General features: G+C 44.9%; 1 protein-coding gene across 1 annotated transcript in view; it reads right to left on the bottom strand.

Moving 5' to 3' along the window:
* diaph2 (diaphanous-related formin 2) overlaps positions 1 to 24,258 on the bottom strand; it is a 503,895-nt gene extending 479,637 nt beyond the window's left edge. The window contains exon 1 of the mRNA XM_070883985.1: positions 23,836 to 24,258. Within this exon, the coding sequence (XP_070740086.1) occupies positions 23,836 to 23,958 (123 nt within the window). The 5' untranslated portion in view covers positions 23,959 to 24,258. The remainder of the gene's footprint in view (positions 1 to 23,835) is intronic.
* Positions 24,259 to 26,362: the final 2,104 nt, after the last annotated feature.

The following is a 26,362-nucleotide window of genomic DNA, read 5'->3' as shown; positions in this document are numbered from 1 at the left end:
ACCGCCTGCTGTACCTGCATGCCAACCTTCAATGACTGATGTACCATGACACCCAGGTCTCGCTGCACCTTCCCTCTTCCTAATCTGTCACCATTCAGACAATAGTCTGTCTCTCTGTTTTTACCACCAAAGTGGATAACCTCACATTTATCCACATTATACTTCATCTGCCACGCATTTGCCCACTCACCTAACCTATCCAAGTCACTCTGCAGCCTCATAGCATCCTCCTCGCAGCTCACACTGCCACCCAACTTAGTGTCATCCGCAAATTTGGAGATACTACATTTAATCCCCTCGTCTAAATCATTAATGTACAATGTAAACAGCTGGGGCCTCAGCACAGAACCTTGCGGTACCCCACTAGTCACTGCCTGCCATTCTGAAAAGTACCCATTTACTCCTACTCTTTGCTTCCTGTCTGACAACCAGTTCTCAATCCACGTCAGCACACTACCCCCAATCCCATGTGCTTTAACTTTGCACATTAATCTCCTGTGTGGGACCTTGTCGAAAGCCTTCTGAAAGTCCAAATATACCACATCAACTGGTTCTCCTTTGTCCACTTTACTGGAAACATCCTCAAAAAATTCCAGAAGATTTGTCAAGCATGATCTCCCTTTCACAAATCCATGCTGACTTGGACCTATCATGTCACCATTTTCCAAATGCGCTGCTATGACATCCTTAATAATTGATTCCATCATTTTACCCACTACTGAGGTCAGGCTGACCGGTCTATAATTCCCTGCTTTCTCTCTCCCTCCTTTTTTAAAAAGTGGGGTTACATTGGCTACCCTCCACTCGATAGGAACTGATCCAGAGTCAATGGAATGTTGGAAAATGACTGTCAATGCATCCACTATTTCCAATGCCACCTCCTTAAGTACTCTGGGATGCAGTCCATCAGGCCCTGGGGATTTATCGGCCTTCAATCCCATCAATTTCCCGACTAATAAAGATTTCCCTCAGTTCCTCCTCCTTACTAGACCCTCTGACCCCTTTTATATCCAGAAGGTTGTTTGTGTCCTCCTTAGTGAATACTGAACCAAAGTACTTGTTCAATTGGTCTGCCATTTCTTTGTTCCCCGTTATGACTTCCCCTAATTCTGACTGCAGGGGACCTACGTTTGTCTTTACTAACCTTTTTCTCTTTACATACCTATAGAAACTTTTGCAATCCGCCTTAATGTTCCCTGCAAGCTTCTTCTCGTACTCCATTTTCCCTGCCCTAATCACACCCTTTGTCCTCCTCTGCTGAGTTCTAAATTTCTCCCAGTCCCCAGGTTCGCTGCTATTTCTGGCCAATTTGTATGCCACTTCCTTGGCTTTAATACTATCCCCGATTTCCCTAGATAGCCACGGTTGAGCCACCTTCCCTTTTTTATTTTTACGCCAGACAGGAATGTACAATTGTTGTAATTCATCCATGCGGTCTCTAAATGTCTGCCATTGCCCATCCACAGTCAACCCCTTAAGTATCATTCGCCAATCTATCCTAGCCAATTCACGCCTCATACCTTCAAAGTTACCCTTCTTTAAGTTCTGGACCATGGTCTCTGAATTAACTGTTTCATTCTCCATCCTAATGCAGAATTCCACCATATTATGGTCACGCTTCCCCAAGGGGCCTCGCACAATGAGATTGCTAATTAATCCTCTCTCATTACACAACACCCAGTATAAGATGGCCTCCCCCCTAGTTGGTTCCTCGACATATTGGTCTAGAAAACCATCCCTTATGCACTCCAGGAAATCCTCCTCCACCGTATTGCTTCCAGTTTGGCTAGCCCAATCTATGTACATATTAAAGTCACCCATTATAACTGCTGCACCTTTATTGCTTGCACCCCTAATTTCCTGTTTGATGCCCTCCCCAACATCACAACTACTGTTTGGAGGTCTGTACACAACTCCCACCAACGTTTTTTGCCCTTTGGTGTTCTGCAGCTCTACCCATATAGATTCCACATCATCCAAGCTAATGTCTTTCCTAACTATTGCATTAATCTCCTCTTTAACCAGCAATGCTACCCCACCTCCTTTTCCTTTTATTCTATCCTTCCTGAATGTTGAATACCCCTGGATGTTGCGTTCCCAGCCCTGACCATCCTGGAGCCACGTCTCCGTAATCCCAATCACATCATATTTGTTAACATCTATTTGCACGGTTAATTCATCCACCTTATTGCGGATACTCCTTGCATTAAGACACAAAGCCTTCAGGCTTGTTTTTTTAACACCCTTTGTCCTTTTAGAATTTTGCTGTACAGTGGCCCTTTTTGTTCTTTGCCTTGGGTTTCTCTGCCCTCCACTTTTCCTCATCTCCTTTCTGTCTTTTGCTTTTGCCTCCTTTTTGTCTCCCTCTGTCTCCCTGCATTGTTTCCCATCCCCCTGCCATATTAGTTTAACTCCTCCCCAACAGCACTAGCAAATACTCCCCCTTCACGCCTCATACCTTCAAAGTTACCCTTCTTTAAGTTCTGGACCATGGTCTCTGAATTACAGGTGGCATGTGCTAATATTCAAGCCTCAAGTCTCCTAATATTCCTGACTGACAAAAAAAATACATCTATTTCTTGCTGTTTCAGACTGCCTCACCAAAGGGAAAGAGGGGATAATCAAGACTGCTCTCTGGCCCCTCCCTCCCCAAGAGACTCATCTGTCTGTCGAAGCAGAGATTCCACTGCAATGTCTCCAGTGAGAGACTATATATTTGGTGACAAATCATCCCGATTTGAGTCGAGCTCTGCAAAACTCTTATATCCCCACATCTTGTCATGTAAGCTCACACATCAAAGAGGGCAAGAGTCTTGCATGGACACTTAATCATACTACTGAAAAACTCAAAACCACTGTGCAATCAATGTTCAATGCAGAATATAACAAAGCTGCACTGAAACAGTGACCCATGAAAGTGCAGTCTATTTTAGCTAAATGAGATAGAAACATAGAAACAAGGTGCAGGAGTATGCCATTCGGCCCTTCGAGCCTGCACCGCCATTCAATGAGTTCATGGCTGAACATGCAACCTCAGTACCCCATTCCTGCTTTCTCGCCATACCCCTTGATCCCCCTAGTAGTAAGGACTATATCTAACTCCTTTTTGAATATATTTAGTGAATTGGCCTCAACAACTTTCTGTGGCAGAGAATTCCACAGGTTCACCACTCTCTGGGTGAAGAAGTTTCTCATCAGTCCTAAATAGCTTACCCCTTATCCTTAGACTGTGACCCCTGGTTCTGGACTTCCCCAACATTGGGAACATTCTTCATGCATCGAACCTGTCTAAACCAGTCAGAATTTTAAACGTTTCTATGAAAGCCCCTCTCATTCTTCTGAACTCCAGTGAATACAAGCCCAGTTGATCCAGCCTTTCTTGATAGGTCAGTCCCATCATCCCGGGAATCAGTCAGGTGAACCTTCGCTGCACTCCTTCAATACCAAGAATGTCCTTCCTCAAGTTAGGAGACCAAAACTGTACACAATATTCCAGGTGTGGCCTCACCAAGGCCCTGTACAACTGTAGCAATACCTCCCTGCCCCTGTACTCAAAACCCCTCGCTATGAAGGCCAATATGCCATTTGCTTTCTTAACCGCCTGCTGTACCTGCATGCCAACTTTCAATGACTGATGTACCATGACACCCAGATCTCGTTGCACCTCCCCTTTTCCTAATCTGTCACCATTCAGATAATAGTCTGTCTCTCTGTTTTTACCACCAAAGTGGATAACCTCACATTTATCCACATTATACTTCATCTGCCATGCATTTGCCCACTCACCTAACCTATCCAATTCACTCTGCAGCCTCATAGCATCCTCCTCGCAGCTCACACTGCCACCCAACTTAGTGTCATCTGCAAATTTGGAGATACTACATTTAATCCCCTCGTCTAAATCATTAATGTACAATGTAAACAGCTGGGGCCCCAGCACAGAACCTTGTGGTACCCCACTAGTTACTGCACAGAACCTTGCGGTACCCCACTAGTCACTAGATAAAGACGGGTAAATGTAGTTGAGGTACAGATCAGGTCTTGCATGCCTCACATACTGGATAAATAACCATGGAAATAAGTACTTGGGAAGTTCAAAACATTCATTCAATCCCCAGTTGAACACCATCAGATATCGGTATTATACACAGAAAAAAGCACCAGTTTAGCAAGCTACGGCTTAATACTCATGAGTCCCACTGAGCCAGGTGAAGTCAAATGAGACAGCAAGGTGACAGCTGAGCTGCAAGTGGGTTACGGAAGCTACATTTTTCAAAAACAAAAGCCAATCAGTTTAGCACTTTGTATATAATATTTGAACAAGATTTATTAGATTGAGGGGGTAAAGCATGTGTTATATTTAGATAGAAGATCTACAGTCTTCCAAAGTTGACTGGTCTTGCTACAGAAATTGGTCTTGCGATACTGCAATGATCATGAGGATGGAATTGCAACCAAATGAGGCATCAAAAATTACTTTGGATGTTTGAAGTTTCTGGATTTAAAATGACCAATTATGTACAGCACTAAAGAAACCAACATACCATTGGAAAGGAGGGAAAATATATTATAAAACCAAATCATTGATATAAATTTTAAATTGCACTGTGGTTTTAAAAAGGATGTAATTATACAAAACAGGATTCCAGGTTCAGTGCTCTTGTGCAATAATCCACTGTATCAATAGTGCAGTGAACCATTCAGTGCTTCATATTGTTACATAGTCAAATGATGTAATTTCCTTAATTATTTTATCCAGTTTCCTGTGAAAGATGGTTTGTTCCATGCCAAAGATCACAGTAAATGATAACCTCAAACGTTTTTTTTTAAATCCTGCCAGCTATAATAAATTATTAGAAATTAAACATTAAACTTTATGGTTTCCCAGCATAACTCCAGTAGGTAAGGATGTAAAATCAAGCAGCAAGCTATTCCGTCTGTTTCCCATGGCTTGCCGTGAGCGTTGAACACATCCACCCAAGTATAAATGAGCATATGCCAATGAAAGGTTCATGACTGGAAAAATGAACACAGATGTGATGTCCGAAATCAGAGGTCGTTCTGGATATTTCGGAACATCTTTGCCTGCGAGAGGGGGGGAGAGGGGAGGGGGAGTGGTGGCCGAGAGAGTCTGGATTTCTCAACATTTTCCGGACGACCCCGCCACAGATCTCCGAAATTCCAGATTTTGGACGTTGCACCTGTACTGCACATTTCTCATCATGAACAGCAAGCCCATTTCCAACAATTGATTTTTGTTAATTTTAATGTTTACATGTCAGTTATGTTATAAATGGTAATCGTTACCCACATACAGTTAGCTGACTGAAGAAACAGGATGGTGGCCTAAACAATTTTCAAAGCAGAGAAAGAGTTAATTGCTCAGAAGAGTGGACCAGCAGGACTAGTTGTGGAATGCTCTAAGCAAGGAGCCAGCAGATATAATGGGTCACATGGCCTTCTTCTGTATTGCAAACTTACATGATTCTAAACTAAGTAATCACATGAAGGCTGAAAATGTTACAGATCAATTCTAAATTAGCAGAAAATTAAGCTGGGATAGTTTTAGAAGTTGGACCAATTCCACATAAAAGACACAAGGGTAAATTGAATAAAATTAAGCAAACAAAGCAATCAAAATATATTTACAAAGAGATTTTGATGTACAGTTAGAGCGTCCGAAATCCAGAAACCTCAGGACTGAGGCCGTTCCACATTTTGGGTATTTCCAGATTTCGGATCATTCAGACATCCCGAATCCAGAAACGTCTGGACCAAGGTTTGGGCATTTCCAGATTTCGGAATGTTTTTCGGGGAGGGAAGGGAGGGGGGTGGTTCTGAGTTTGGCAACGTCGGTTGTGAGTCAGGGATCAGCGGGCGAGTTGGTCAGGGGTTGACGGCCGGGAAAAACCTGCAAAAAAGGCAAGTAAAAGTTTTGATTTTTTTAATTCTTTTTCAGCGATTTAGTAGGGTTGTGTGAATTTTTAGTGTGTTTTTTGGAAAATTTTTTGGTGTTTGTCCCTCTCCCTAGGCCCAACTCGCAGCAGTAATCGGGTTTAAAAAAAGTCCCGATTCTGGGACATATTCTGGATTCCTGATGACCCCGCCACGATCCGGATTCCGGAACTCCGGATTTCAGACACTCAACCTGTACAACTATCTGACATACAATGCAAGTATTTTGATATTCATGACAAGATATCTTTTACAAAAGCTGCAATGGTCAGATAAACTGCTCTCGCCACAAAACTCAGTACATTATCATTTTCTAGTTTCTTTTCTGACTTCATTGCGATCTTAAATATCTGCCCTTTCATGATTAATGTATTGAAGATAAAGTTAAAACAACATCCACTGGCAACTAAAGTGAAGTGGCCCATGTGTGGCAGAAATGATGGTTCAGGCGCCTCTCCCAAACAATGAATGTTTATGAATGGGAATACAAAAGCAAAATACTGCAGATGCTGGAAATCTGAAATAAACACAGAAAATGCTAGAAATACTCAGGTCAGGCAGCATCTGTGGAGAGAGAAACTTTTCAGGTCAAAGACCTTTCGTCAGAACTGGAAAAAGTTAGAGACGTAACAGACTTCTCAATCTCCATTTCTAGGGATAGGCTATCGATAAACACAAGCCCAGACTCCCACAGCTACTTGGACTACATTTCCTCCCATCCCGCTTCCTGTAAGGACTCTATTCCATTCTCCCAGTTTCTGTCTCCTTCGAATCTGTTCTGACGATGCCACCTTTTATACGAGTGCTTCAGAGATGTCTTCCGTTTTCCTTAACCGAGGATTCCCCTGTACCGTGGTTGACAGGGCCCTCAACCGTGTCGTTCCATTTCCCACACTTCCGTTCTCACCCCTTCCCCCTCCCTCCAAGATCACCGAGCTCCAAGATGGCGGATGGGATATCATCTCCTAGGGGACTCTCCCCCAACAAGCCTTCATGTGACATCATCTTCCACCTCTCTCCCTCAAACCTCCGCCCCCCCCAACCCCCCCAAATACTGTCGAAGCCCCTTCTGGTCCTAACTCCAACCCTTAAAGTACTCCAACTACCCCTTAAACCGTGCTGCAAGGGCCCACTGCCCGTCCCCCAACTGCGGCCTACCTCCTTGCTGCCAGTGGACCCTCACTTCTCGCTCCCCACGGACGACTCAGCTGCTCCAACCGACCCCCGGCAATCTCAACGGTGGTGAGTCTTCGACTAGCTTCAAACACAGGTTTGGGGTCTACCTCACGCGCGAGCCTTCCCTCTGGGCCTCCCTCCATCCATCGACGCCGTCCTGGCCTCCCGCAACGGAGTCTCTGTCGAGCACATGGTGTGCACAATGGCAGTCACTCCGACCTCTCCTCCTTCCACAAAATGGACCTCTGACCTTAAGTGAGGCTTCGAATCTCTTACCATCTCACCGAAGGGCGTTGCTCAACCCGAACTTATAGCCCGCATCTCGTCGTAGGCAATTAGACTCATACAGCAGTGCCTGGTCTCCAGTCGTCTTGGACCCCCTTGCAACTGGACCAAGACCTTGCTCAGCTAAACCCGTGTGGTAGCCAGTGTGCAACAGCCACCCCATGTTAAAAGAACTCGTGCACAGGTATCTTCCACCCTCCAATATGAAGTTCGGGACCTGGAACGTCAGGACCCTCATGGACAACTCCAACAATGATAGACCGGAACGCCGCAGCGCCATAGTTGCCCGGACGCTTCGATGTCAACATCGCCACCCAAAGCGAGACCCGGTGGGCAGGGGGAAGGACAGCTCAAGGAACAAGGCGGAGCTTTTACCACCTTCTGGAAAGGCAAACCAGAGGAAGAACTCCGCCTCTATCAAGAACGAGCTAGTTGACCGCCTCAGAGACTCGCGCTGCGGGATTAGCGAATGTCTCATGACTCTCCGACTCACCCTATCCCGGAACCAGTGTGCCAGTCATCGGTGCATATGCTCCAACACTCGATGCAACAGATGAGGCCAAAGAGGAATTTTACTCCAGCCTCAAACAATCTCTGCCCCGCATCCCTACGGACAACAAACTGATCTTCCTCGGCAACGTCAACGCCAGAGTTGGCAAGGACAGAGACCTCTGAGGAGACGTAATCGGCAGAGAGGGGGTAGGGAAAACCAACTCCAGCCGTACCCTGCTCCTGACAAAATGCCGAGAACACGACCTTGTCAGCACTAACACCTTGTTCCACCAGAGGGACAAATACAAGGCATCGTGGCAACACCCTCGCTCCAAACACTGGCACCTGCTCGACTATGTCATTGTTCAAGCCAGGGATCGCAAGGGTGTGCGCATCATCCATGCCATGACAAGAGCTGACGACTGCTGGATGGACCACCGCCTAATCCGTTCCATCATCATCAACATCAATATAGCCCCAAAGCAGCGGCGGCAGCAGAAGCAGTACAGCAAAAAAAAAATCAATGCCAGGGTACGCAAACACCCAGCTAAAAGAGCCCTATTACAGCCAGCGCCTCATTGCTGAGCTAGCGTCCCTTAATGACCCAGATATGCAGAAGGCCCACAGCATTTGGTGTGACCTCCAGGCCACCATAACCAGTGCCTGCGAAGAGATACTCAGTCACTCAACCAGGAAACACCAGGACTGGTTTGATGAGAATGACCAGGAGATCCAAGAGCTAATAAATCGCAAGCGCAGGGAATTTCTGAACCTAAAACAACCACCCAACTCGGGAGCAACAAAGCAGCATTACAGACTGCTTAAGGTCAAGGCCCAACAAAAAACCCTCGACCTAAAGAACAGGTGGTGGATGGAGAAAACACAAGAGATTTAGCAGCTGGCCGACAGCCATGATGTGTGAGGATTCTTCACCGCAGTCAAAGCCACCTACGGCCCAAGTACCCAAGGCCCCACCCCACTGCTGGCCAAGAACGGGGAGACACCCATCAAGGACGCCGAGACAGTCAGGACCCTCTGGAAGTAGCACTTCGAAGATCTCCTTAACCTTTGACTCAAGTGTCCCCGATTCCATTCCGCAGCATGCTACCCGGTACCATCTCAGCAAAACCCCAGCCCTGGCACGAGGTAGAAAAGGCCATCCGTCAACTCAAGAACAAGGCAACGAGAGCGGATGGAATCACCGTTGATGCACTAAAGTATGGTGGAGAGGCACAATTGGCATGAATGCATGACCTCATCTCCCTCATCTGGAAGGAGGAGCGCTCAGATGCAGTAATCGTGACCATCTTTTAAAAAGGGACATGTCCGACTGCGGCAACGACAGAGGAATCGCCTTATCAGCCACTGGGAAAGTCGTCGTTAGAGTCCATCTTCTCCCTGTGGCTGAGGAGCTCGTCCCGGAGTCAGTGCAGATTTTAGCCACTACTGGGTACAGCAGACATAATCTTCACGGCGCGACAACTGCAAGAGAAATGCACAAAACAGCACCAACCCTTGTACATGGCCTTCTTTGACCTTATAAAAAAGGTCTTTGACATGGTCAATTGCAAGGGACTACGGAGCGTCCTCCTTCGTTTCGGCTGCCCCCAAAAGTTTGTCACCATCCTCCATCTGCTCCACAACAACATGCAAGCCGTGATCCTGACCAACGGATCGATCACAGACCCAGTCCACGTCCGGACTGGGGTCAAGCCGAGCTGCGTCATCACGCCAACCCTCTTCGATCTTCCTCGCTGCATTGCTCCACCTCACGCTCAACAAGCTCCACGCTGGAGTGGAACTAAACTACAGAACCAGTGGGAACCTGTTCAACCTTCATCGTCTCCAGGCCAGATCCAAGACCATCCCAACTTCTCATCGAGCTACAGTACACGGACGACGCCTGCGTCTGCTCACATTCCGAGACTGAACTCCCAAGTCATAGTCACTGAGGCGTACGAAAGCATGGGCCTTACACTAAACATCCGTAAGACAAAGGTCCTCCACCAACCTGACCCTGCCACACAGCACTGCCCCCCAGTCATAAAGATCCACGGCACAGCCCTCGACAACGTGGACCACTTTTCATACCTTGGGAGCCTATTATCAACAAGGGCAGTCATCGATGACAAGGTTCAACACCGCCTCGTGTGCCAGCGCGGTCTTCGGCCGCCAGAGGAAGAGAATGTTCAAAGATCAGGCCTTCAAATCTGCCACCATGCTTATGGTCTACAGAGTTGTAGTGATACCTGCCCTCCTGTATGGCTCAGAGACGTGGACCATATACAGTAGACACCTCAAATCACTGGAGGTACACCACCAACGATGTCTCTGCAAGATCCTGCAAATCCCCTGGGAGGACAGACACACCAACGTTGGCGTCATCGATCAGACCAACATCCCCAGCATCAAAGCACTAACCACACTCAACTAGCTCCGTTGGGTGGGCCACATTGTTCGCATGCCCGACACAAGACTCCCAAGGCAAGCGCTCTACTCGGAACTCCTACACGGCAAGCAAGCCCCAGGTGGGCAGAGGAAACGTTTCAAGGACACCCTCAAAGCCTCCTTGATAAAATGCAACATCCTCACTGACACCTGGGAGTCTTTGGCCAAAGACCGCCCTAAATGGAGGAAGAGCATCCAGGAGGGCGTCGAGTCTCATCGCCGAGAGCATGCAGAAAGCAAGCGCAGGCAGCAGAATAAGCATGCGGCAAACCGGTCTTCCCACCCAACCTTTCCTTCAACGACTCTGTCCCACCTGTGACAGAGACTGTAATTCCCGTATTGGACTGTTCAGTCACCCAAGAACTCATTTTGAGTGAAAGCAAGTCTTTCTTGATTTCGAGGGACTGCCTATGATGGAGATCACGATAAGCATCGCTTTGTCCTCACCTTTCATGCCAACTTCCTCTGGCATTTCTGCCACCTCCAGAATGATCCCACCACCAAATCCATCTTCCCCACCCTTTTCAGGTATATCCATTTACAACTTTACTCGAAGCATCTTTTGTTTCTTTACATGTTCTTTTGCTTTGTACAATTATAAATTTTTTCATTTAATTACTCCTGCCTTCCACCCTACCAGACCTTCCCTTTTGTTCTTTCCTCCTTTCCCTTCCTTAAAATCTGTTACATCCCAAAATTTTTCCAGTTCTGATGAAAGGTCATCGAACTGAAACGTTAACTCGGTTCCTCTTTCCATAAATGTTGCCTGATCTGTTGAGTATTTCCAGCATTTTCTGTTTTTATTTATGAATGGGAATGTTGTGTACACAACTGGTCTGCACGATCACCCAAACAGTGTTGATTAACAATTCAGAAGATGCAGTTCTGTTCAAGAAATCAATTATCATCATCATCATAGGCATTCCCTCAGAATCGAGGAAGACTTGCTTCCACTCTATATGAGTCCTTAGGTGGCTGAACAGTCCAATACGAGAGCCACAATCTCTGTCACAGGTGGGACAGATAGTCATTGAGGGTAAGGGAGGGTGGGACAGGTTTGCCGTACGCTCTTTCCGCTGCCTGCACTTGATTTCTGCATGCTCTCAGCGCCATTCCGGATGATTTTCCTCCACTTAGGGAAATGGACAAATGAAGAGAAGTTGCTCTGCAAGCCACTTATAAAAGTGAACAATGCTACCATTAGCAGCACTGAATGATATTTTGAACTAGATTAATGCTGAGTTTAGCAAACCTTGTAAGAAATTATCAACACGAGTGCCAGTGACAAATGAGGTGATGAATGTTCCTCCCCACCCACCCCCTCAAACTTCAATAGAAAATCCACTGAAATGGAGGAGATTCAACAAGTTAACTTGCAACTCTTCCTTGGGAAGTTGCACACAAGGGATTACTTCCCAAAAGTATTTTGGCAAATTAATTGAATTAAATGACTCCATTACTGCTGATGCCAAGTTTACAAAGCGATAAATTGAAGTTAGGTAACTGGAACCATGACTTCAACCTTCATTATCCTCGCACATGAGGAGAATTGGGATTTATGACACTGCAATTGCAGGAGAATACTTCAATATAACTGAAAGGTGCTAATCAAAATTTTGGTCAGAAGGCTGGAATGGGAGATCTTTATTTGGTGCACGAAGACTAAATGGATTTAATTTCTAGTAGGTTCTCCTCAATCTAAAAAAATTATATAGTTAACTCTTTAGCAACAACGGTCTCACTTTGTGTGGGGAAGACCATAGCTGCTGCACACATTAATATTCTAGCCTATGTTCCTGCTTTTTAAAAAGATCATTTCCATCCCATAGTGAGCCTTCAACAATTTCCACAAATAGGTTTGTCCCACATTCATTATGTTTGGCATGAAGCAAACAGGGTTACCATCTATCTCCTTTGAGCTTCAAGGGTTTTGTCGTAGGGTGGAGAGGCACAAGATCAGTTAATACGTAAACAACTTCCTTCTATTTTCCAGAAACCTCGTACCACATCGACTCGACCTGTTTCAGTCCCCCTCTCATTAATGCAAAAAATGAAGTGAGGAAAGTAAGCGCTGATGCCCCTAAACTCAATATTGTAATACAGCAGTGCCAACAACTGTCCTTTCAGCAACTGGATTGTTGTTTAAGTATGAGGTTGAGAATTCTCGAAAACACATACTGCGATAGGATAATTTAGTTTGGGGGGGGGGGGGGGGCGGGGGGAAGAATCTCCATATGGTTAGCATTAGAACTACTAGAGAAGCACATTTTCTATGCCCTGAAAATTATTACTAAACTGAGGCTACATGTCCTCTCACATCAGAGATTTCAACTCAAAACAAGTACAACTGACTATAAAAGTCAAAAGCAAAATAAGTTTATGCAGTGTCTTATGCAGCCACTCAGTCTGTAATTTGGCAATTTTGCAAAGGAGCTTCCTGAAGGGATGCTCATCTCGGGTTCAAATTAAACATTTTGGTGCAAAGTTTCACCCTGCAGTAAACCTCTACGCTTGGGAATTTACAATGTTGGCACTGGTTACCAAAACAGAAAATGTTCCCTTCCCTAGCAATGACAGCTTGAATTTTGATGCTTGAAATAAACATAAATTAGTGCTATTTTAATTATTACACAAATGCAGTGGAGTATATTTTCTCTCTTTTTCCAAAAGGAGATATAGTACGTTGCAGTCGACAAATGTCCCATCTTCTGATCAAGCAATTTGGCCAGGGTTGAATGAAAGTGAGCCACTAGGGTATCACAGTTTAAGCTTCAGTCAAACTAGGACTCAATGGTTCTTTGCATATCGCTAAATGAAAGAGTAATACTGTCATAATAGGCTTGCATTCATATTAAAATATTTGCCAGTGAACCACTATCAGTAACAAACTAGTGAATTTTCCCAGGAGTTGCTCCGTTTTTTTTTGGAGCAACTTGATTTTTCTGGAGTTTCTTAAAAATCCCCATTCTGCACATTTAATTTGCGCCAGTGTGAGTGAGTTAGTTAGGATTTTTTTTAAGTTTAGTTTTTTTTCCCAAAAGGGGACGTTACCAGCCACCTATGCCTGTTGTGGCCACTTAAGCGTTGCTCCAAACTAACTTAGGCCAGCGTATGTGGCCACTTGTGGCCGCACAGAAAACCCACTTGTGGCCGCACAGAAAACCCGTGGAGAGTTAAGAAATCAGCGCAGGTAGCCAGAGATAGGGGAGTGGAAAGGGAAGCAGAGAGGACCTTGCAAAGCACTAAACATCTTCACAACATTCAAGCAGCATAAAAGAGAGAAAAATAAATAAATAATAAAACTTGCATCCTACCTTCATAACTCGGCCCAGGAAGTTAGCGGGCCTGCCGGTGCAAGAGGTCACGCTATTGGGGATAGGTGCAGGTGGGTGGGACGCCGGCCGGTAGAGCGCGCGCAGGGAACTGGCCACACACAACACACAGCAGGCTGAGCTCACAGAAGACGGAGGCTGCAGGAGTTAACTTAGAGGGACTGATGGCCTTCTCTCTCCACGAGGGACTGCTGACTCCTCCCCCACCCCGGATCAAAACTCCCCCCGCCCCCCGCCCCCCCCCCCCGGAAAACTCTCCTCCACCAAACAGCACAACCATTAATAAATAAAAAAATAAAACTCAAGTCCTACCTCGGTGCGGGAGGCCACTCAGCCTGGGACAGGGGTGGGACATCGGGTCCCACGCTGCTGAGGAGCTACTGCGCATGCGCAAAACCTCCAGTGCGCATGCGTGGAGTTGCTGGCACTCGAGCACAGGGCCCTAGCTCCGCCTCCCCCACTGTAATTGCCACGCCACACCAAGCACAAGGACAGAGCAGGGAGAATATGATGATATATTTTCGGAGCCGTTTTGAGCGTGGAAAGTCGCCGCACCAAATTTGGGCCCAAGCAAACTAGTGACTGACCAGTTCCAACTATGAAATGTAGAATAAATCAATCACATGCAATGCAAGCATAGAAACTAGCTTTGGGCCCCTGTATTAATGTATCTTTGTCCCTTCTTGTGTACGATCTACAATTTGCAGCTGTTAGACATTAGCACTGTGCACATTCTGCTGAAATTAAGATATAACAATCAAGATATTAAAATACTATTTGCCTGATGTTTTAATAGCGTAGCAAAAGAACTGTTTTCTTGAAAGCAAGGGTTATTCACATACGCATTATTGCTGTAATCATGTAACTTAAAATGTTCAGCAACAAGCAATTAAGCCCAACAGATCCATTCTCCACAGGAGACTCTTCCCAACCCTCTTCATCTAATCTCATCAACATAACCTTTTATCCCTTTCTCCCTTGTGTATTTATTTAGTTTCCCCTTAAATGCATCTACACTGTTCACCTCAACTACTCCTTGTGGTAGCAAGTTCCACATTCTAACTACTCTCTGGGTAAAGAAGTTACAAATTAGAAATTAGTACATAATTTCTTAACATGCTAAATAAAATATGTACTACCTAAAAGGAACTACATTAAAGCAAATAGGCCAATGTTAAAAAAACACAGGAAACAATGGATTACTGTTGTTAATCATCATCAAGAATGTTCTTTGAAGATTCTGAAGTATTAAAAGTTTAACATAAAAACAAGGCTGGGAAAACTCAAACATTGGCTTTACACACTTCCAGAAGTAAAGGTTTCTCTGTTCTGGCCAGATCAAACCAAAAGGAAGATAAATCTACTCAGGATATACAGTTAACCCTTCACTTGTCAGCCACTGCCAACTGGAAGCAGCACGGCTGCACATTTGGTAGTTCGATATCCAAGGTCTACCTGCCATTTAATGATAGGAAGTTAAAATACAAAATTTAGACAATTTAAAAGAAAATCCACTTTTGATTTTATCCTATATATTCACAAGCAAAAGTTGTAATTTTCAGTCTATTATGAATTAGATCTACGAATTATAAACCATTTTTTCTATTTATTTGGAACATGTTGTTGGAATTTCTTTTCAAAACACTATCAATTTTAAAATTAGTGTAAAAATAATTTGTTTAGCATTCTGAACCATTTACAAGCATAAATGAGTTAACAGTACCAATATACAGGTGGAACCTCCCTTATCCGACATCACCCCTCATCCAGCCACCGGGTGGCACATGTGCAGAACTCCGACATGAACAAATTGAAGTCCTTCCTCGCTGCAGATTCCCAAAAACGCTGGTCTGATCCCGCGATCCATCACTCCCCCCACCCCGTTCTCTCTGCCGTACTCCCAGCTCTAAGTCAGCCAGTCCTGATATCCCCTTGCTCAGTACCTATACCATCCAATTTAACGTGACCTCCCCTCGTCCGGCAAAATCCCTTATCCGGCACAGGCCAGGTCCCGAGGGTGCCAGATAAGAGGGGTTCAACCTGTACTGTACTATGGTTTTTGTGGTATGCCCAAAATTGCAAATCAGAGGGCAAATCTTATTTTGTTGGCACTGCCTTCTGTTCTAACAATTGTTCTTAAATTAATTTTTGGACATTCCTCATGAAAGCACATGAAATAAGGGCTCTTCCATAGAAGTAGGACTTTTGTACATTATCTTAAGTTTATTTCGGAAATAATAGGTTAATTGCCAAGTGCAGCCTTTCAACACTGACCACAACTGAAGTTTCAGCACTTCATCCATTTTATGCAGGAAGCGCACCACTATTAATAACACAAAGGACATTCAAGAAGCACATTTCCTAATGCTTTAATTGGGAAATCTATTTTTCTAATATGATGCAACCGCACAAAAGGAGTGAGACATCTGACTAGAGCCAACATATTGTTAGCAGACTGACACTTCAAAATACACAGGAGTATTTAACATGAACGAGCCCCACAGAATAATTTGTGGCACTATGGTTCACTTCCATTACTCCCTACATCTAACATTCTGAATCTTGGTCAAACGGTACAAAGCAACATTGAACGGAGGACATATTGAGCAGCATGTTGCCAAGGCCATTTCTTTTTACATATACTCACTCATGTCAAACTTAGACCTGAATTAAAACAAATTTGCTCTTTTTGAACTTAATTTGAAATGTGAAATGTCTCTGAAAAGACCGCATTGCAATTTAATGTTATGAAACTTTAAGTTACAAAATGTTCCAAATGTATACCTAAAATGTAATCTGAACAAAAATTGAATTCAATCAATTTACCTAGTGTGCAAGTGTTGGAACATTTGGTGTAGATAGATGTTACCTCAAAAATCATCTTAAGGCTGCTTACTGAGGGGATATCACCTCTATTTCCATGAAATTAAAATACCTAAACGTTGTCAGTCTCACTTGAAGAAGTAACTTGAATTCACAGCAATGCATCAGTGCGTTTCCGGTCTCAAAGTTAGATTTTTTTAAGAATTTAGAGCAGCAAATACCTGAATGGTCAACTGACAACACCAAGCAAAATGGAAAATATAGCAGCTGCTGCAACAAAGAAAAAAGTATACAGCAAATGTATATATTAATATATGTATAACAAATGTTTAGCACAAGTTGTGTTACACATTTTGTGTCAAATATTTCCAGGATATAAACAGTTTCTTAGAGGAACTCATTATTGTATTATCACTTCTCTAACCCTCGAGCTAGGCCACAGTACTTCTTGCATTGGTCAGAAAGCAGTACGTATTTGACTGCATGGACCAAAGCTTGCTTCTGTGGTTCTCCAACAAGACACATTCCGGGTCTCTATTAAGCTGTCCAAGTATTCAACAGAACCAAGCCTTTACCACTTAGTTCTGTTGCAATGTTTTGTAGAGCTTGAAAAGCAGATTCCAGGTCATGCATGGATCATGGATATCACTATGACAAGGCACATGATCAAAAATGCACACATGCCTAAGGCAGGTTTGGAATCTGTTCAAATACCCAAAGCAAATAAAATATCTTGTTGTACAGCACAACAGGACTCCAGGGGGGACAACTGTAAATTGCTTCTGACAAATTGTGTTCTACTCTAAACCTGAACTCCAGCAAGCCTGTGGACATACACTTCTATTATGAAATGTATCAGTTTTACATGAATCATACTACTACTTTTATGTTGCTGTGAAATAGAAACCGTTCTACAAGGATACAAAAGTAATCGTAACTTAAATAAAAGCCTACATGAGGATACAATACAATTTGTAACATCACTACATGGCAGCTTACACTTCGCACCAACATTAACATTGCAGTACAAGTCTCCAGAACCAGAGGCCATCCTGACTCCAGAGAAAAGTGGCAAGAGATTTCTTGTCATCTCACACCACTTCTGTTTGACATAGCATGAAGCAACAGGCCAAGTTTAAAAAGTGCCCATGACCAATGTTCCCTCTAAATTTTTTTTGGCCCGCACAGCCATTCAAAATCCCATGCGTGTGGTTTTTCTATTTAAAAGCCAGCTCAACCAGACTTCCAGAGCACTTAAAGGGAACATTGCCCAAGATCTTTTCATTACTTCTTAAACATACCTGGAGCCAAGTTAAGTGATAAGCTTAACAGTGCACCCACTGTCATCCCTGCTGCCGACAACAACTTGTATTTATATAGCACCTTTCACGTAGTAAAATGTTCAAGGCACTTCACAGGAGCAATACAAAACAAAATTTGACACTGTGCCACATAAAGAGATATTAGGGCAAAGATAGTTTTTAAGGGGCATTTTAAAGGATGAAAGAGAGAGATAGAGGCGGAGAAGTATGGGGCCCAAGTTTCGGGCCGCTCCTGGACGCCCGTTTTTCGCGCCACAAAGTGCGCCTGAAAAAAACTTCCAGATTCTCCGGCTCCCTGCAGGTCCTCTGGCCCTCGGCTGTAGGGGGCGGAGCCAGATCCCTGCGCTGAAAACAGTGCCGGGATCTCTGCACATGCGCGCTACAGTGAGCGCGCAAGTGCAGTCGGTCCAGGCGCCCAAAACTGTGTGGAAGGGGCCTGAAGCACGCAGCCCCTAGCCCTGGCCGAATGGCCTCACTGGGGCTGCGTGCATAAGGCTGCCTCCCACGCCCAGCTCCTGCTTCCTCCAGACCAGACTAGACTCCCCCACCCCTCCCCCACCCCGACCGATCTCCCCTTCCCTCTCCTCTCCCTCCCCCGCCACCCCCCCCCGCTCCTGACCGATCTCCTTCCCCCCCACCCGACCTCCGTTCCCGACCGATCCCCCCCCGACCGATCTGCGCCCGCCCCCAACCCCCCCCGGACCCGACACCACCTACCTGTCAATCTGGTAAGTCTAAGCTCGAAGTCTTGGGCCCGGCCGTTCAGCCTCCCTCTTCTCTCTCTCTCTGTTCCTCCCTCCCTTCCCCCCCCTTCTCCCTCCCATCTCACCCCGTCCCTCCCCAACCCCCTCCCCTCCCCTCACCTCCCTCACTTGTCACCCCCCTCCCCGCCCACCCCCTCTTCCCCACTCACTGTCAGAAACAGACACAGAGTGAGAGACACACAGAGAGATAGAGACACTGACAGAGACACACTGGGCGGGGGGGGCATCCCAGCACGCTATTGGAGGGCTCCCGGTGCTGCAGTCGGTAAGTAGAAAATGTTTTATTTATGAATTTTTTTTGATTGGTTTATTGGTTGATTTATTGATGTATTTATCATTTATTATTGATGGCTCTTTATTTGTAAAACTGAAGTGTTTAATGTTTGTAAACTTCCCTTTAAACCCCCCTCCCCCATTCCCTACGCCTGATTTGTAACCTACGCCTGATTTTCTAAAGTGTAGACACGGTTTTTTCGAGCATACAAAAATCTTCACTTACTCCATTCTAAGTTTTCACTGCCGAAACTTTGAAAACAGGCGTAACTGGCGGGACACGCCCCCTTTTGAAAAAAAAATTCTGTTCCAAAGTGAAACTGTTCTAACTGACTAGAACTGGAGCAAACTAAATGGCGATAATTTGAATTTCTAAGATACTCTGTTCTACACCAGTTGCTCAAAAAAATCAGGAGCAACTGAGGCCGAAACTTGGGCCCATGAGGAGGGAATTCCAGAGCTTAAGGCCTTGGGACCTGAAAGCACGGCCACCAATGGTGGAGCAATTTAAGTCGGGGATACTTCAGAGGCCAGAATTAGAGGAACGCAGAGTTGTACACTTGGAGGAGAATATAGAGATGAGGAGGGATTTGAAAACAAGGATAATAATTTTTAAATCAATGCAATGTAGGTCAGCGAGCACAAGAGTGTTGAGACCTGGTGCAAGTTAGGACACAAGCAGCAGAGTTTTGGATGACCTAAAGTTTACGGAGGGTAGAACGTGAGAGACCGGCCAGCAGTGTGTTGGAATAGTCCAGTCTAGAGGCAACAAAGGCATGGATGAGGTTTTCAGCGGCAGATTTAATTTGAGCCAGGGGTGGAGTCGGGCAATGCTGTGGAGGTGGAAGTAGGCATGGTGATGGCGTGGATATATGGTCGGTAGTTCATCTGAGTCAAATACGACAACAAGGTTGTGATCAGTCTAGTTCAACTTCAGACATTTTAATTTTATCTGTTGGAAGAGAAGCTCTGCACATGTGGTTGCACAGAATTCTCTCCTGTGATCCAGACAGGCTACTGCCTGGCTGAAATCAGAATTAAACCCACTAGGCTTACATTGAGCTGCAGTATAAATGTGGTATTACTAGTTCTGTGCCTCACTGAGTTTACATGATCAATTGATGTGCAGTACAACAGAATATGACCATTTGTAAAGTTTGGTAATAAATGTTGTACTGTACATCACACAAAACTAATCCACTGAACCATGGGCAAAAAGCATTTAAATGTTACACCGATTACATCTTTTCTACAAATTCTGCTGGCAGAAAAATGTCTTGTCTACTTAGTATTGAGAACCATTATTGAAGAAAGACAACTTCCATACTGATTTTGTTTAAAAAGGTGAAATATTTTCCATAAATATCAGAAATTTAGCCAATGAACATGGACAAGACAGAGTGCCAAAACTCATAATTCGGTATTCAGTTCAAAATTTCTGGAATTTGAACATTTTGGTCGACAACACAGAATGCAAGAGGCAGTGTTAGAGCACCCATGTCTCCTCCTGTATTAAGTGAAACTTACATTACAGCATTTATTTCAATGGATGAGCAAAGAAATGGTTGCATCCATTTTTATATACACACACACACCATAGATTTGACAGAAGATAACAAAAGTCCAATCAACATTTTTGACATGTTTAAATCCGATAATGGCAACCACAAACAAAGAACTGCATCTAAAATATGTCATAGGCCACTATTTTTGCCTGCTAATGAGCCTCAACCAATGTAGAGATCAGTTTTACTTCGCTAGCAACCAGAGTCATCTGTAGAATGGCGTGTACACAAAGATGAATCAGTACAGAATTGACATGTTACAATACGGAATGTAGAACACAGAAGTGATATAAAAATCATGCAGCATAGAAGGAAACCATTCAGCCCATCATGCCTGTGCCAGCTCTTTGAAAAAGCTATCTAATTAGTCCCAATGCCCTGCTCTTTGCCCATAGCCCTGCAGAAGTACTCATTAACCTGTCATTTTGTCATCAGTTGCAATTCCAATATTCCAAACCAGGAACCAAGATATATTTTATTCAAAACATTAAAATAGTAAGTGGAATAATTTCCACAAAAACTTATACTTCTATCCCACATACAGTAATTGTAAGAGTTTATTTTTTTAATACTTAACACCTAGTCCCAATAGTCACATCAATGAACAATATTTTGCCACAGAAAGTTGATTTTGTTTACAATTGCCTGGAATTTCTAATATTCAAGCCGAGGGATTAATTTTGACTTGGCTGAAATTTAACAGTCACGTTAAAAAATTGGTGCCAAGATAATTGACATCTGCAGTTACTGAGCATTCTAAATAGGTAACTGAAAAAGACTAGCGTGGTTGAGAAAACTGGTGGATTAAACAAGTCCTTAAATCGACTACAGTAAAAGGATCAACTTGCTAAAATTCAGTGTGTAAAATCTTTAAAATCCATCATAGGATGAGACCAGAGTACAGTAACCACTTTGTTTCTTCAAGTACACTAAAATCGAATCACAGCTCATATTCGAGAAAAGACTGCTTCTGTTAGTCTTGCTCATTTCCTCGGAAGGTCAATTGTATAAAAATGAACAAAAGGATACCTTGCATGGTTTAATCGCAAAGTTCACAACTGGCATCTCTGGAATTCAGGGTTGCCAGACGAGGCCACATTAAGAGCAGTAACACCACTATATTTTCTTTCTGGACAGAGAGCAATCCAGATGCAACACATGAATGCCCAGAAGGATGTCAGTGTGAAGATAAGTACCTCACTTAAAAGCCACAATAGTTGCAATGGAAGGCACTACTCAACTAGATGCTGCCAAGTGTAGGGTTTTGCTAACTAAATAATTGATGACCAATGAGAGCATTTTACCTCTATTCCCTCTTATGCCCTACCTAACGGAGGTTTAAACTTGGAAGGCAGACTCCCATTCAAAAAGTTTTCTAGTTGGGAAATCCTAACCAGTTTAGTAAGTATTGATTTGAAAGAAAGAAGTTTAAAAGCAGTGTTATATATTGAAATCAACATGTTTACACTTGGAATCAATGATCTGTCAATGTAAGTTACTAATTCCTATGAAGACTAAACATATACAGCAGTTATACACTAGTCCAAGCAATAGGTGTGAAAGTTCATTTGAAATAAGCTGAAACTATTCATTAAAATACAAGATGCCCACTTTAGAACATCAATAATACATCGGATTCCATCTTTACATATTTTTAGTAACACAATGTACTTCACAGAGAGGAAAGTGCAGTTAACATGTGCCTAACTGTATCTGTATGTGGCTCCCCCAATCTGAGAAAGAACACCTCCGCAGGTCGGGAAGTGCAAGAGCTGGAGCGGCATGCCACTACAACTTCCAGCGTGAGCTGCTCCAGATATGCGATGGCTTTGAGGTGGGCGATTGGGTGACGTCATCAGGAACCAGGTCGTTGTTTGGAGCACAGGCAGGAGCATTCGCGGGGCCCTGGTAAAGCAGAGGAGCGGGAAGGTCGTGGCAGAGGTGCAGCAAGTGATCAAGGCAGAGGAGCATTGAGGGATCATGGCTGAGATATGGTAGGTGATCATGGCAGAGGTTCAGCAAACATTTGGTGCATAGGGAGATCATGGCGAAGGTGTGACAAATGAGGGCAAGGGGCCCAGAAGAGCAGAGAGCCTAGGGGCAGCACAAGCCAGCCCACACTGCGATATGTGCGCGCACCTGGTCTGTACAGCAGAGCAGGTCTCCAGTCGTCCTGGTTAACCCTTGCCACTGGATAAAGGCCTAGCTCCATCAAGCCCGTGTGGTGGCTGACGTGCAACGGTCACCACACATAAAAAAAAATCCACGCACAGCCATCTTCCACTCTTTGAACTGGAGTTCAGGACTGGAATATCGGGTCCTTCATTGAAACATCTGAACTCATGTGGAAGCAAGTCATCGGTGATGATGATGACGATGATGTTTACTTTTAAAATTATCAGCAGCTAGTTACTTAAATGATAATTACAGGAAGTCAATGTGTATCATTCTTAACACTTAAAATCAAATATATCTGCCACTTTGTAGTGCTTTAGCAGCTGATTCTCAACACTTATGCAAGAAAGTGTCATAATCACTTCTCCCTAAATAGATATCACCATGTTAAACAATCACATCCACAGACTTGCTAACTAAAAAGTTATTACAAGACATATTTTGTTTTCTTTTTAAAAGGCACTAAGACCAACAACAGGGTACATCAACTGAGAAAATTGCCCATTTCTAGTCCTTTCTTTTGGCTTTAATTTGCAGGCTATTCAGTCTAACCACCTGGAGAAATTGGCCTGTTGCAGGAGTGACATGAAATGTTCCAGCTCTATGTATTACAAGGTTTAGAATCAAATCATTTCAGTCTGGGACATTGGTTCATTTCCCCTCTCCCCAGGCACGTTTTTAAAATGGGTGTTGTACACTCAACGTGCAGTATACTAAAATGTCACAGTAAATGCAGCCCTTTTACAGGGAACAAATTCAAAGTGGACGTTTCCTTCTCCATATAAAAAAACATACAAATTTACAGGAAATCAGAAAAATTTTATTTTGTGATTTGTCTTTAAAACATACAAATCGTGTAAACATACTTTACCAACGAACAAATTTTTGTCCAAGCTACACCTACAAGGGAGAGCTTGGGATGTGCAACTTGGGGCACAAAAGTGCAACCTGTTGCTCATTGATTTGGCAACATGTGCATCAGGAAACACCATGTGCAACTGATCAGCAAACCACTGCGAAATGCACTTCTTCACTTGACTGCAAATATATAGCTATCACTGGGGTACTCGACACGCCCCAAAAAGGCCCTACAACCAAGCTAATCTGATTTTACTGACAGCATGCTGTTAATTAATCCCAAGACAACAAATGAACTGTTTCAGCAGGGTGGGGAGAGGCAGTAAGTGAAGCCCCAGTGGGGAAACCAGCTGTAGGCAGCACTCACCAGCTTGGGTTTGTTCCTCGGGTCCTCTTCGGGAGGTTTTTTCTTGGAGGAAGGTCTGTCGGGTTTGTCCCTGCCGCGGGGCGGCGATTCGCCTCCTGTCGGCGGCGGCTGCTGCCCGTCCATGTTCACCGGTTCAGAGAGAGAGCGAGAGAAAAGGAAGCCAGGCGTCCTCCCCGGGGGAAGGGAGGTGTCCGACTATGGGTGTTGGTGCTGGGCGACAGCGGCCCGACCAAACATCTCACTCACTCACTGTCCTCGCTCAGCTCAGCCCAACGCTTCTCTCCCGCCTCAGCTGTCTTTTTAACGGTCACTTATTGACGTCACACCGGCGGTCGGCCAAGCCCAAAGTTCAGCGCCCTCTGCCCACAGCCCTCTCTCTAAATGTTTTCTCGCTCTCACCCCCTCAACACCCACAGCCGCTTCCTCCGGCTGACAGCGTTCGCCAAGCCACGCCCTCCGCGTGCTGACGTCCCCCCACTCCTCCCTTCCTTCGCACGCTGATTGGTTGAGCGCCTTGTCAATCACTGCCGCCAACACGCCCGCCCGCGGTTGGTCACGTCACCAGTTCCCTTGGGCTGACGTCAGGGTAGGAGTGAACGAGGTCTGCAGAGCAGTCGTGCTACCTGTCCCCCTGTGTGGCTCACAGACGTGGACCACGTACAGTAGACACCTCAAACCACTGGAGAAGTACGACCAGCGCTCCTTCGGCAAGATCCTGCAAATCCACTGGAAGGATAGACCCTCAAAGCCTCCCTGATAAAGTGCAACATCCCCACTGAAACCTGGGAGTCCCTGGCGAAAGACTGCCCTGAGTGGATTAAGCGCAAAAAGGAGGACACTGAGCACCTCGGGTCTCATCGGCAAGAGCATGCAGAAATCAAACGTAGGCAGCGGAAAGAGCGTGCGGCAAACCTGTCCCACCCACCCTTTCCCTCAACGACTATCTGTCTCACCTGTGACAGGGACTGTGGTTCTCGTATTGAACTGTTCAGCCACGTAAGGACTCATCAAGTTCTTCCTCGATTCCAAGGGACTGCCTACGATGATTATGAGACGCACCAACATCAGTGTTCTTGCTCAGGCCAACATCCCCAGCATTGAAGCAGCTGTGTTGGGTGGCCCACATCGCCCGCATGCCCGACACAAGACTCCCAAAGCAAGCGCTCTACTCGAAACTCCTAGACGTCAGGCGATCCCCAGGTGGGCAGAGGAAATGTTTCAAGGACACCCTCAAAGCCTCCTTGATAAAGTGCAACATCACCACCGGCACCTGGGAATCCTTGGCCCAAGACCGCCCAAAGTGGAGGAAGAGCATCCGGGAGGGCATTGAGCACCATGAGACTCAATGCCGAGAGGATGCAGAAAGCAAGCGCAGGCAGCGGATGGAGCGTGTGGCAAACCAGACTCCCCACCCACCCTTTTCTTCAACCACTGTCTGTCCCATCTGTGACAGAGACTGTAATTCCTGTATTGGACTGTACAGTCACCTGAGAACTCACTTTTAAAATGGAAGCAAGTCTTCCTCGATTTCAGGCGACTGTCTATGATGATGATGAAGGAGGGCAACACGCACCTCCCTGGCTGATTTACTGGGTGGGGAAAGAGATGAAGGTCTCTGCTCTGAGGAGTTCCCTCCACACACAAATGGAGTAAGCTGCCCTAGGTTCTTGGGAAGGAGATCTCTCTCTCAACAATTTCCTCTTAATGACATGGCACTGACCATAGAATAGAATCATAGAAAATTACGACAAAAGAGGCCATTCAGCCCATCGTGTCCATGTCGGCCGACAAACAGCAACCCAGCCGAATCCCACCTTCCAGCACTAGGTCCGAAGCCCTGTAGATTGCGGCTCTTTAAGTGCACATCCAAACACTTTTTAAATGTGATGAGGGTTTCTGCCTCTACCACCCTTTCAGGCAGTGTTTTCCAGACCCCACCGCCCTCTGGGTGAAATTTTCTTTCCTCATTTCCCCACTAATCCATCTACCAACTACCTTAAATCCACATCTCCTGGTTATTGACCTCCTGCTAAGGGGAAAAGGTCCTTCCTATCCACTCTATCTAGGCCCTTCATAATTTTATACACCTCAATTAAATCTCCCCTCAGCCTCCTTTGTTCCAAAGAAAACAATCCCAGCCTATCCAATCTTTCCTCATGGCTAAAATGTTACCGTCCTGGCAGCATCCTCGTAAATCTCTTCTGCAGCCTCTCTAATGCAATCACATATTTTCTGTAAAGTGGTGACCAGAACTGTACACAGTACTCAAGCTGTGGCCTAACTAGTATTGTATACAGTTCTAGCATAACTTTCCCTGTTTTTATATTCTATGCCTTGGCTAATAAAGGAAATCATTCCATATGCCTTCTTAACTACCTTATCAACCTGTTCTGCTATGTTTAAGGATCTGTGGACATATACTCCAATGTCCCTCTGTTCCTCCACATCTCTCAGTAACCACCCATTTATTGTGTATTCTCTTGCCTTGTTGCCTCTCCCCAAATGCATTACCTCACACTTCTCTGGA

Source organism: Pristiophorus japonicus, chromosome 6 (genome assembly GCF_044704955.1).
Source record: "Pristiophorus japonicus isolate sPriJap1 chromosome 6, sPriJap1.hap1, whole genome shotgun sequence".
Classification (NCBI taxonomy): domain Eukaryota; kingdom Metazoa; phylum Chordata; class Chondrichthyes; family Pristiophoridae; genus Pristiophorus; species Pristiophorus japonicus.
This window is presented reverse-complemented; position numbering and strand designations above follow the sequence as displayed.